The 13,093-nt window shown below is 37.1% G+C and overlaps 1 protein-coding gene across 4 annotated transcripts in view; it reads left to right on the top strand.

Annotated features, from left to right (window-relative positions):
- The window catches only part of LOC127874689 (protein phosphatase 1B-like), a 43,079-nt gene that overhangs the window by 19,913 nt on the left and 10,073 nt on the right, over positions 1–13,093 (top strand). For 2 of the 4 annotated variants that reach the window (XM_052419193.1, XM_052419192.1), the window contains exons 4-6: positions 2,228–2,330; positions 3,391–3,448; positions 10,458–10,491. In XM_052419193.1, coding sequence (XP_052275153.1) covers positions 2,228–2,330; positions 3,391–3,448; positions 10,458–10,491 — 195 coding nt within the window. The remainder of the gene's footprint in view (positions 1–2,227; positions 2,331–3,390; positions 3,449–10,457; positions 10,492–13,093) is intronic. The other 2 variants (XM_052419195.1, XM_052419194.1) reach the window with 2 other exon arrangements.

Raw genomic sequence — 13,093 nt, 5'->3', positions numbered from 1 at the left:
TTAAAGTTTTCGTACTACCCCATTTATTTTCATTGTACCTTGACATATTGCTTTATATTTTGCATACTTGTTTACCAACATCACCCCAACCTATAAACAAGAGCAGACAACTCTATCAAGCATTTTGTCATAATTATTGCCCCTTTTATACTTAGAATATGCATATTATTGATAAATCTATGTTAAAGTTTGCGTACTACCCCAAATATTTCCTATATCCTTTGACATATTGCTTTTATAAGTTGCATACTTGTTTACCAACATGACCCCAACCTATAAACAAGAGCAGATCACTGTATCAAGCATTTTGACATAATTATGGCCCCTTTTACACTTCGATAATTGAACATTTTGCATAAATTGCCATAACTTTTTTATTTATGATCACATTTTATTTTTACTTTGACAAAACAACACTTACCTGAATACCACAATGGATTCCGCCCAAACAATACCCCACGCCCCTACCCAGAATCCCTCCCCCCCCAACCTCCCCCCCCCATTTTTTTTTAAACATCATCTAATAAATTACCCCACCCCACATTATACCCCCCTCTCACCCCCCTTACCCCCCCATTTTTTTTTCCTTTTTTTATTTTTTAAAGATCGTCTAATAAATTATTGAATATGAACAATTTCACCATGATGGCTTACGTTATACTGTCAAGCACTCGAATAGTCGAGCGCGCTGTCCTCAGACAGCTCTTGTTTAGTTTCAATTTTGAAACAATCAAGTTGGCCAGAATCCAGTTTGACAAATGTCATTCTCATTCCAAATTTTTATCTCACTGTTTGGAAAAAAGGTTTTCATGATGTTCTTATGGTCACTACAAATACCAGGATTACTTTGGTCATTGTGGCCCCATTTCTGTACTTAGAAGGAATATCCACCTATCCAATATTAAAATGTAAAATTTATTATGCCCCCCTTCGAAGAAGAGGGGGTATATTGCTTTGCACATGTCGGTCGGTGGGTCTGTCGGTCCGTCCACCAGGTGGTTTCCGGATGATAACTCAAGAACGCATACGCCTAGGATCATGAAACTTCATAGGTAGATTGATCATGACTCGCAGATGACCCCTATTGATTTTGAGGTCACTAGGTCAAAGGTCAAGGTCACGGTGACCCGAAATAGTAAAATGGTTTCCGGATGATAACTCAAGAACGCATATGCCTAGGATCATGAAACTTCATGGGTGGATTGATCATGACTCGCAGATGACCCCTATTGATTTTGAGGTCACTAGGTCAAAGGTCAAGGTCACGGTGACCCGAAATAGTAAAATGATTTCCGGATGATAACTCAAGAATGCATATGCCTAGGATCATGAAACTTTATGGGTAGATTGATCATGACTCGCAGATGACCCCTATTGATTTTGAGGTCACTAGGTCAAAGGTCAAGGTCACGGTGACCCGAAATAGTAAAATGGTTTCCGGATGATAACTCAAGAATGCATACGCCTAGGATCATGAAACTTCATGTGTAGATTAATCAAGACTCGCAGATGACCCCTATTGATTTTGAGGTCACTAGGTCAAAGGTCCAGGTCATGTTGACCCGAAATAGTAAAATGGTTTTCGGATGATAACTCAAGAACGCATATGCCTAGGATCATGAAACTTAATAGGTAGATTGATCATGACTCACAGATGACCCCTATTGATTTTGAGGTCACAAGGTCAAAGGTCAAGGTCACGGTGACCCAAAATAGTAAAATGATTTTCGGATGATAACTCAAGAACGCTTTTGCCTAGGATCATGACACTTCATAGATACATTGATCGTGACTCGCAGATGACCCCTATTAATTTTCAGGTCACTAGTTCAAAGGTCAAGGTCACAGTGACAAAAAATGTATTCACACAATGGCTGCCACTACAACGGACAGCCCATATGGGGGGCATGCATGTTTTACAAACAGCCCTTGTTTAAATAAAGTTTGAAAATGTAAACTTGTCATAATTCTTTCTTAAACAAATTGCCCTTAAGCTATAAACTTCCCCATCAAGAGAGTCCATACCATCCTATCAAAGGCGAAAATAAACAGTTTAAATGATAACAAAAATGAGCCCATGACATGTGAAATTTTTCTTCAACTCTATATTGTCAAGACAAACTCTCTGTCCTCTATATTATATAGAAGAATCATTATTGAAAAGGACAGCAGTTTGCACCTGTGCTCATAATGTTAGTTTCTAAGGTGGTGTGTGCTTGTTTTTCAGAGACCCTTGAGTCTGACACATCGATGGAAGCCGACCTCCCATACCTGATGCACCTGCTTGGGGATATGGAAGGATTACCTCCAGGAGGCGGGCTCAGCTCTAAGTAGGGCCTAGTTACACACTAATTTAATTCTACAGCCCAGCCTAGATCAACACTCAATGAAATTCAAGTTCAGTTCTTAGCTTAGAACGGCACTTACTTGACCATTCTGTTCAGTTCCCTTTATAGATCAACACTAACCCGATCCCCCATTACAGTTCCCAGCCTAGTTCCAAGATTACTTGATCCCCCATTTCAGTTCTAAGCTTAGATATGAAATGACTTGATCCTCCAGTTACCGGTAAGCTCCCATCCTAGATGTACAATATTTTGTGTTCAGTTCAGTTCCAGTTCAGTTTCTAGCTTAAATCCTCACTAACCTGATCTTCCATTTCTGTTTCTATCTTATATCCTCACTAACTTGATCTTCCAGTTTAGCTTCTAGCCTGGATTCACACTAACTTAATCATGGAGTTCAGTTTCCAGCATAGATCCACAATAACTTAATTATCCTGTTCAGTTCTCAGCCTAGATCCAAAATGACTTGATCCTACAGTCCCAACCCCAGCCACCTAGACCAACACTAAATTGACTCTCCATTTCAGTTCTCGGCCTAGATCCAAAATAATTTGATTCTGCAGTTAAAATTTCAGTTGATTATCAAGTTCAGTTCCTAGCCTAGTTTCACATTAACTTGATACTGCAGATCACTTCCAAGCCTAGATCTACACTTAATTGATCATAATGTTCTGTTTAAAGCCTAGATCCACACTAATTTGATCCTTCAGATCATTTCCCAGCATATATCCACACTAACTTGATGCTTTAGATCAGTTTGAAACCTAGATCCACATTAACTTGATACTTCAGATCAGTTCTAAGCCTAGATCCACACAAACTTTATCCCCCAGATCATTTCCCAGCCTAGATCTACAATAATTTGATCTAGTGAATATGCAGACTGGTCAGGAGCTATGCTGGCTGCATATTGACATAGGCTCATTTTTGCATGTTGCAGGTCATATTGTTAATGTGTTAATATCTTTTGAAAATAAATCATGTGTAGTGTTGTTGTTTTTCAAATCTTGTTAAAAAAAATATTTTAATTTCATTTGTGTTTCAGACGATCTACAGTGGAAGCTATTTTAAATAAATTACGGCCACCTAAGCCTGAAGACAATGTAAGTTTGCTTTTCTCTGTATTTTATTAAGTGAAAAGTGATGGTTGTGCTTTCAGTTGTAATCAGTTTTGCATGCATTTTGCCAATGTAGAAAGAATGGCATGATTCTTCTTTTGACTTCCCTTGAAGTTGCCCCTTTATTAATTCATGATGAATAATCTCACAATCATAAACTTACATGAAGTGTAATGGCATTTGTAGGTAAGATTATATCGCAAAGCACTTGTTGTGAATATTAGTCACACTCTGCCCTGAACTTCCTGTAGACAAAGAACAAAAATTATCATGTAATGGTAGAATCAAATTTAATGTTTGCATGATTGTTATTTATCCGTTATTAAGCTAGTCTTTGACATGTAATCCATGGGTTTTGAAAACTCAAGTTAAATGTTCTTATAGCTTAATTTTTATGCATCAGAACTCCCAATTAAGTACCAATTCCACTTTCAACCTTAGATGAACTTCTTCTGCACATTTGTATCCAGTCCTTTTATTTTACCATGCATGGTCTCACTACATGTATTCAGCAGGTGACATAATATTTAAGTACAGGGCCCGTATTCACCAAATAATTCTTAGACTTAAGTCTAAGAATAAAGAAAATTCTTTAAATTAGAATATTCAAGAATTTCTTTAATTTTGAGTCAAACTCTGCAGTAAACATCTATTTATATTATTCTTTATATAGAACGTTTTGTTAATGACATAATCACCAGTGGAGACCTGTATATATTCAAACACTGAACACATTTTTCTTGGTTCTAAGTCTATTCTTTATTCTTAAGTCTAAGAATCGGTTGGTGAATACGGGCCCTGGACATCTTCAAATTTAAATATTTTTCTTAAGTATTTGTTTGAAGTGTGACTTCCATGCCCATTTGGTATAAATAGTGTATTAATTATTGTTTTAAATAAAAACTAGAACATAGTGGCACACACAAGAGTGAGTCCATAGGTGAAATGTCTAGTTCACAATTTAAGGTCAGAGGTCAAGTACAAGAAATTAATTGAAAAAAACACAACTTTACTGACGAGGGTATCTTTGTGATAATGGCATTTCTATGCTGATTTCAGCTCTTTGTAAAAAGAAATACAATCTAAAGATCTTTCCATTTGTGTAAAAGTGGCGTGTTGGGCTGCGGGGATAGTGAACCTGACTTAGTTCAAGAAATTTGAATTTTTTTTTTAATGAAGAACAACAAAATTAATATTAAGTTTCAATGCTGCTTATTTCATCATTGTAGATATTTTAATTAAGATTGCTACTATGAGTATGTGAGAACTTGGTAAATTTAAAAATGAGATTTTTTAACAATAAAAAGTTTCCGTTTTGGGCAGCCCCTCTACATTAATTAATGATTAATTTTAAAGGACCACTACTAGATATTACCGTTTACTCGTTAAAAAATATAAAGTTTTTGTGTCTGTAAGATGTCACCTTTCCTTTTTTAACCAGGTTTTCAGAAGGAAAAAACTGGTTATTAGATTGGCGAATGCGGGCGGGCGGGCTGGCTGGCGGGCTGGCGGGCTGGCGGAATAAGCTTGTCCGGGCCATAACTATGTCGTTCATTGTCAGATTTTAAAATCATTTGGCACATTTGTTCACCATCATTGGACGGTGTGTCGCGCGAAATAATTACGTCGATATCTCCAAGGTCAAGGTCACACTTTGAGTTCAAAGGTCAAAAATGGCCATAAATGAGCTTGTCCGAGCCATAACTATGTCGTTCATCGTCAGATTTTAAAATCATTTGGCACATTTGTTCACCATCATTGGACGGTGTGTCGCGCGAAATAATTACGTCGATATCTCCAAGGTCAAGGTCACACTTTGAGTTCAAAGGTCAAAAATGGCCATAAATGAGCTTGTCCTGGCCATAACTATGTCATTCATTGTGAGATTTTAAAATCATTTGTCACATTTGTTCACCATCATGGGACGGTGTGTCCCACGAAAGAATCACGTCAATATCTCCAATGTCAAGGTCGCCACGACTAAAAATAGATTTTAAAAAAAAAAAAACTTACAAAGGGGGTTAATTTTTTTTGGTCATTTCAAAAGTTCAGTTTGAGTTTTCTCCCTTTATCAGATTTTTTTTTCACAATGAAAACCTGGTTTTGTGACAATTTTGTCCCTTGTTAAGGATTTTGTCTCTTAAGTAATACATTTCTGTGAAAATGTGAAAATACAAATGTACGTAGTCTGTTAAAGCGCTTTAGATTAGATAATTGATAATACACCGTTTTATATAGAGAAGTTATAAGTAAGAATTATATGTTGCTTCATGACTATTCCAACATGCCTTGTGACTATTCCAACATGCATGTTGACTATTCCAACATGCCTGTTGACTATTCCAACATGCCTGTTGACTATTCAAACATTCCTGTTGACTATTCCAACATGCCTGTTGACTATTCCAACATTCCTGTTGACTATTCCAACATGCTTGTTGACTATTCCAACATTCCTGTTGACTATTCCAACATGCCTGTTGACTATTCCAACATGCCTGTTGACTATTCTAACATTCCTGTTGACTATTCCAACATGCCTTGTGACTATTCCAACATGCCTGTTGACTATTCCAACATGCCTGTTGACTATTCCAACATGCCTGTTGACTATTCCAACATGCCTGTTGACTATTCTAACATTCCTGTTGACTATTCCAACATGCCTGTTGACTATTCCAACATGCCTGTTGACTTTTCCAACATTCCTGTTGACTATTCCAACATGCTTGTTGACTATTCCAACATTCCTGTTGACTATTCCAACATGCCTGTTGACTATTCCAACATTCCTGTTGACTATTCCAACATGCTTGTTGACTATTCCAACATGCTTGTTGATAATTCTATGTCTGTTGACTATTTTAACATGCCCCTCAACTGTAGATACATGCTTGATGAATTTAACCTGCTTGGTGATAAATGTTATTATGCCTGTAATTCAATTCACAAATGCCTTATTATTATATTGTTTTAATTTATTCTTACAATTTCTAACATGCTAGATTAGTATGTACATGTAACAACTTGTTTATAACATCCATATGGACATGTATTGTGTTAACACAGAAACACACAGAATCCAGAACACACTCAAACTAACCACTAAGCATGATGTAAGTAAGAAAAATGTTGGTAGTGCTGGTTCATTTTCTGTATCTTGTATTGGTATACATCGTCTGTCTCCAGGATGCTCTGCAAAATTTTCAGTTATGGTCTGGTTCAAGTAAAGTATGAAACTCGATATTCAATCAAATTGCCGACTTTGCCAAACTTAAAATCTATGTCGCTTCAGATGTAACCTTAATATTTGGTATGCATGTGTATATGACGTGTCTTCCATACACACACACATTTTGACCCCCTTGATCTGAACTTAGGGTCCGCGTTTAGGTTTCGAAATCTGCGTTTAGGTTTCGAAAAATGCTCATAACTTCTATCAAAGCCTTATTTGGGGGCATATGTCATCATATGGAGACAGCTCTTGTTTGTTAATAATATTGATTATTGCATCATGGTTCATTGTATCTAGCTTATGGTTTATTTCCTGTTGCTTAGGCCTGTTGCCAACTGACCTAATGATATCTTGCTACATGATATCTTGTTTCATGGGGAAAAACAGTGAATGGTGTTCCTTGGGTTATTGAGCATAAAATTAACAATTTGATGGTGTTATTATGCCCCCCTTCGAAGAAGAGGGGGTATATTGCTTTGCTCATGTCGGTCGGTCGGTCGGTAGGTCGGTCCACCAGGTGGTTTCCGGATGATAACTCAAGAACGCTTGGGCCTAGGATCATGAAACTTCATAGGTACATTGATCATGACTCGCAGATGACCCCTATTGATTTTGAGGTCACGAGGTCAAAGGTCAAGGTCATGGTGACTCGAAATAGTAAAATGGTTTTTTGAATGATAATTCAAGAATGCATACGCGGCCAACAGGGCACACTCTGAACAATATTACTGAAGCAACTGGTCTGTAATCCTAAATCTATAATTATCAGTCCAATGAAACATCATCCTTTTAGTAAAATACAGTGGATCAGTAAAAATATTATCAGAATATGAGATTTTTTTGTATATTTTGTATATTAAATATTGTGTTAATGTTTAATTTTGTTGATAAATATAAATATAAGCAGGACAGGGGAGGTAATACACTACAGGGGAAACAAATGCAATAAGTTTAAATTTATTGTTACAGATTTGCCTCCCTTGTAATATATTTAAATTTTACCAAATGTAAGGCTAACTGCATTTTTGTAATGCATACTACATGTACTACTACTACTACTACTACTACTACTACTACTACTACTACTGCTACTACTGCTGCTGCTGCTGCTGCTGCTACTACTACTACTACTTCTTCTACTACTACTACTACTACTACTACTACTACTACTACTACTACTACTACTACTACTACTACTACTACTTCTACTGCTACTACTACTACTACTACTACTACTACTACTACTACTACTACTACTACTACTCCACTACTACTACTACTCCACTACTACTACTCAGGGTTCGACACTAAGGCACGTCCGACAGACATTGTCTAGTAAGATCGGTGGTCGGGCTAGTAAAACTGTGGGCTAGCTTGTCCGACTGGTCGTACATACAAAATCTATACTGATTCATATAACTATAACTAACCGAAAACCTTTTTCTCTTGATGTGTAAAATAACTATTGTATCCATTATTTACATCAGAACAAAACTAGCGAATATAAATAAACGCGGAGCATTCACATGATTCATCGCTATTTATAGACGCGAAGGAGAGCTTCCCGCAGAAATAGCTTGTTTCCATTGGTTGTCATGAATATTAACCCTTTGCATGCTGGGATATTTGTAGTCTGCAAAAATGTTGTCTGCTGAATTTTTAAAATTAGCATTTTCTTCATTTTTTTTCAAAGAATACCATCAGAATAGCAAACAGTTTGGATCCAGATGAGACGCCACGTTCTGTGGCGTCTCATCTGGATCCAAACTGTTTGCAAAGACCTTCAAAATTCCGTTCCAGCACTGAAAGAGTAAATGAATTTCTACAGTGTCATAGAACTTTACATCATGTTTTTACGACTTCTATCGAAAATCGCTATCGTCGATGTAAACATTTTGGCGACCGCGTAGCAGACGAGAGAATGTAATTTAAAGAATGGCTTTGTTCAAGGTTGGATTTTCGTCCGACAAATAAGTTAATAAAGAAGAATCAGACGGTAAAACATACACAGATTATGATGGAAGAGGGCCTTGGAGCTGTGGTAGCATGGAGCACAGCGGTCAAGGAGGCTAGAATTTGATAACGTTTAATAAATGTCACCTGCTGTACAGACATCATTTGTTTAACTGGTGATAAACAGTGAAATTATAACAAACAATTTATGTTGTTAAATAGTTTTATATTATTTTTTACTCTGGACATCAAATAACTTTCTTGTGTTCACTATTAATTTTCTGATGAAACCTGATTGTAAGTTACACGACACAATTCTGTTTATTTGCTATGTCATTAATGGTCTAGAAGACATCAGATTCGGGCTAGTACATTTTAAGAGGAGCTGGTCCGATGGTCTGGCTGTAAAAAAAGTTTATGTCGAACCCTGCTACTACTACTACTATTACTACTACTACTACTACTACTACTACTACTACTACTACTACTACTATTCTGCTACCACCACCACCACCTACTACTACTACTACTACTCTATTACTACTACTACTACTACTACTACTACTACTACTACTACTACTACTACTACTACTACTACTACTACTTCTACTACTACTCTACTACTACTACTACTACTACTACTACTACTACTACTACTACTACTACTACTACTACTACTATTTCTTCTACCACCACCACCACCACCACCACCACCACCACCTCCACCACCACCACCACCACCACCACCACCACCACCACCACCACCACCACCACCACCACCACCACCCTTCTGCTCTACTACTACTACTACTGCTCTACTACTACTACTTCTACTACTATTACTACTACTACTACTACTACTACTACTACTACTACTACTACTACTTCTACTACTATTTCTTCTGCTACCACCACCACCACCTACTACTACTACTACTACTCTATTACTACTACTACTACTACTACTACTACTACTACTACTACTACTACTACTACTACTTCTACTACTACTACTACTACTACTACTACTACTACTACTACTACTACTACTATTACTTCTACCACCACCACCACCACCACCACCACCACCAGTGACAAAAAATGTATTCACACAATGGCTGCTACTACAACTTATAGCCCATATAGGGGGGCATGCATGTTTTACAAACAGCCCTTGTATTTGATTTCATGTTAGAATAAAATGAATTACAGCACTATGGCAATACAATTCAAAGTATGACATGTGCGTTATAAACAAATCAACAAGCATATTGTATCTGTCAAGGAACATTAAAAAATGTCAACATACCGTTTAAAATTGTCAACAAGCATTTCAGAACAGTTATCAAGCATGTTGGAATAGGCATGAAGCATAATGGGACCATTATCAGGCATGTTATTCAGGGTTCCCAGCCAACCTGGAAATCAGGGAAAACCTGGGAAAAGACTTTCACTTTTTCCAGTCATGGAATTTGGGAAAAAAAACTGAAATTAGGGAAAAATCAGGGAATTTTGTTTGGTCAGACTTTCGCGACTTGTGTCAATAAGTCCATACGATTAAAACAGCAAATCGATTCTTCTGCATGCCTATGGTGGCTTTGTAGTATACATGTAGTTTAGTTATGTCTGCAACTGCTATTTATTGAGGGTGTCTTAAACAAGAAATAGGTCAAAATTATGATCCTGGAATTTTTATTTTCCATCAGGGAAAAATCAGGGAATTTTGTTCACACAAAAAGCTGGGAAATATTACTTGACTTGAGTGCTTTTTGTAGTTCTTTGTTTATGTGTTCCTGTTTTCCCAAGGTAGACCAAGTAAGGGCCAGTCAGAAGGATAAAGGTAAGTACCAACTATATTGTGAATTCAGCTAACTTTCAGTATATTCACACTATACTTGTATTGGCATGAATGAGGGTTTGAGATATTGTGATAGATGCTGCATGTATTTTATCAAGTTAGTTTAGACTTACCTTAGTTTTGCTGTAGAATAGTTTTCACCTATTAGTATCTAAGGGTTACAATGGTGCCAGACTCATCATTTGTAAATGAGCTTATTAGGGAAAAAAAAAGAGCTATTGTCATCACCTTGGCGTCGTCGTCCGGTTAAGTTTTGCGTTTGGTTACCCTTTTCTCATAAAGTATCAATGCTATTGCATTCAAACTTGGTACACTTACTTACTATCATGAGGGGACTGGGCAGGCAAAGTTAGATAATTCTGGCTTGCATTTTGACAGAATTATGTGCCCTTTTTATACTTAGAAAATTGAAAATTTTTGGCTAAGTTTTGTGTTTAGGTCCATTTTATTCCTTAAGTATCAAAGCTATTGCTTTCATACTTGCAACATTTACTAACTATCATTAGGGGACTGTGAGGCAAAGTTATGTAACTCTGACTGGCATTTTGACAGAATTATGTGCCCTTTTTATACTAAAAAAAAATGAAAATTTGGTGAAGTTTTGTGTTTAGGTCCACTTTTTTCCTAAAGTATGAAAGCCATTGCTTTCATACTTGCAACACTTACTAACTATCGTAAGGGGACTGTGCAGGCAAAGTTATGTAACTCTGACTGGCATTTTGACGGAATTATGGGCCCTTTTTATACTTAGAAAATTGAAAATTTGGTTAAGTTTTGTGTTAAGGTCCTCTTTTTTCCTAAAGAAACAAAGCCATTGCTTTCATACTTGCAACACTTACTAACTATCGTAAGGGGACTGTGCAGGCAAAGTTATGTAACTCTGACTGGCATTTTGACAGATTATGTTCCCTTTTTATACTTAGAAAATTTGGTTAAGTTTTGTGTTTTGGTCCACTTTACCCCTAAAGTATCATAGATATTGCTTTCATACTTGGAACACTCGCAAACTATCATAAGGGGACAGTCAAGGACAAGTTGCCTAAATCTGGTTGTCATTTTTACCGAATTATGGCCCTTTTTTGACTTAGTAACTTTGAATATATGGTTACATTTTGTGTTTAGATTCACTTTACTTCTAAAGTATCAAGGCTATTGCTTTTAAACTTTAAATACTTTCATGCTATTATGAGGGTACTGTACCTGGCAAGTTGAATTTTACCTTGACATTGAATGACCTTGACTCTCAAGGTCATATTATTAAATTTTTCTAAAATTGCCATAACTTCTTTATTTATGATTAGATTCGATTGATTCTTTGACAAAACAACTCTTACCTGACATACCACAATTGACTCCGTCCAAACCATCACCCATGCCCCCCCCCCCCCCCCCCCCCCCGAATCCCCCCTCAACCCCCCCCCCCCATTTTTTTTTTAAATTAAAGATCATCTAATAAATGACCACCACACCCTCACACTATACCCCCCCCCCCCACTCCCACCCAAAAAAAAATTTTTATGCCCCCAGTAGGGTGGCATATTGCAGTTGAACTGTCCGTCAGTATGTCAGTCAGTCTGTCTGTCAGTCCGAAAAAAACTTTAACATTGGCCATAATTTTTTTCACTTTATAGATAGCAACTTGATATTTGGCATGCATGTGTATCTCATGGAGCTGCACATTTTGAGTGGTGCAAGGTCAAGGTCATCCTTCAAGGTCAAATGTCAAATTTATGGTGTCTGTCCGTCCGAAAACTTTAACATTGACCATAACTTTTTCAATATTGAAGATAGCAACTTGATATTTGGCATGCATGTGTATCTCATGGAGCTGAACATTTTGAGTGGTGAAAGGTGAAGGTGAAGGTCATCCTTCAAGGTCAAATGTCAAATATATGGCGTCTGTCCGTCCGAAAACTTTTAACATTGGCCATAACTTTTTTAATATTGAAGATAGCAACTTGATACATGGCATGCATGTGTATCTCATGAAGCTGCACATTTTGAGTGGTGGAAGTTCAAGGTCAAGGTCATCATTCAAGGTCATCCTTCAAGGTCAAAAAATAAATGAAATCAAAGCGGGGTTCTCATGAAGCTGCACATTTTGAGTGGTGGAAGTTCAAGGTCATCCTTCAAGGTCAAGGTCATCCTTCAAGGTCAAAGGTTAAAAAACAAATAAAAAATTTCAAAGTGGCATTATCATGAAGCTGCACATTTTGAGTGGTGAAAGTTCAAGGTCAAGTTCATTGTTCTAGGTCAAGGTCATCCTTCAAGGTCTAAGGTCAAAAAATATTTAAAGCGGCGTTATCATGAAGCTGCTCATTTTGAGTGGTGTAGGTTCAATGTCAAGGTCATCCTTCAAGGTCAAGGTCCTCCTTCAAGGTCAAAGGTCAAACAAAATAAATAAAAAATCAAAGCGGCGTTATCATGAAGCTGCACATTTTGAGTGGTGGAAGTTCAAGGTTTAGGTCATCCTTCAAGGTCAAGGTCATCCTTCAAGGTCAAAGGTCAAAATAAATAAATATTCAAAGCGGTGTTCTCATGAAGCTGCACATTTTGAGTGGTGGAAGTTCAAGGTCAAGGTCAT

Source organism: Dreissena polymorpha, chromosome 3 (genome assembly GCF_020536995.1).
Source record: "Dreissena polymorpha isolate Duluth1 chromosome 3, UMN_Dpol_1.0, whole genome shotgun sequence".
Taxonomy (NCBI): Eukaryota; Metazoa; Mollusca; class Bivalvia; order Myida; family Dreissenidae; genus Dreissena; species Dreissena polymorpha.
This window is presented reverse-complemented; position numbering and strand designations above follow the sequence as displayed.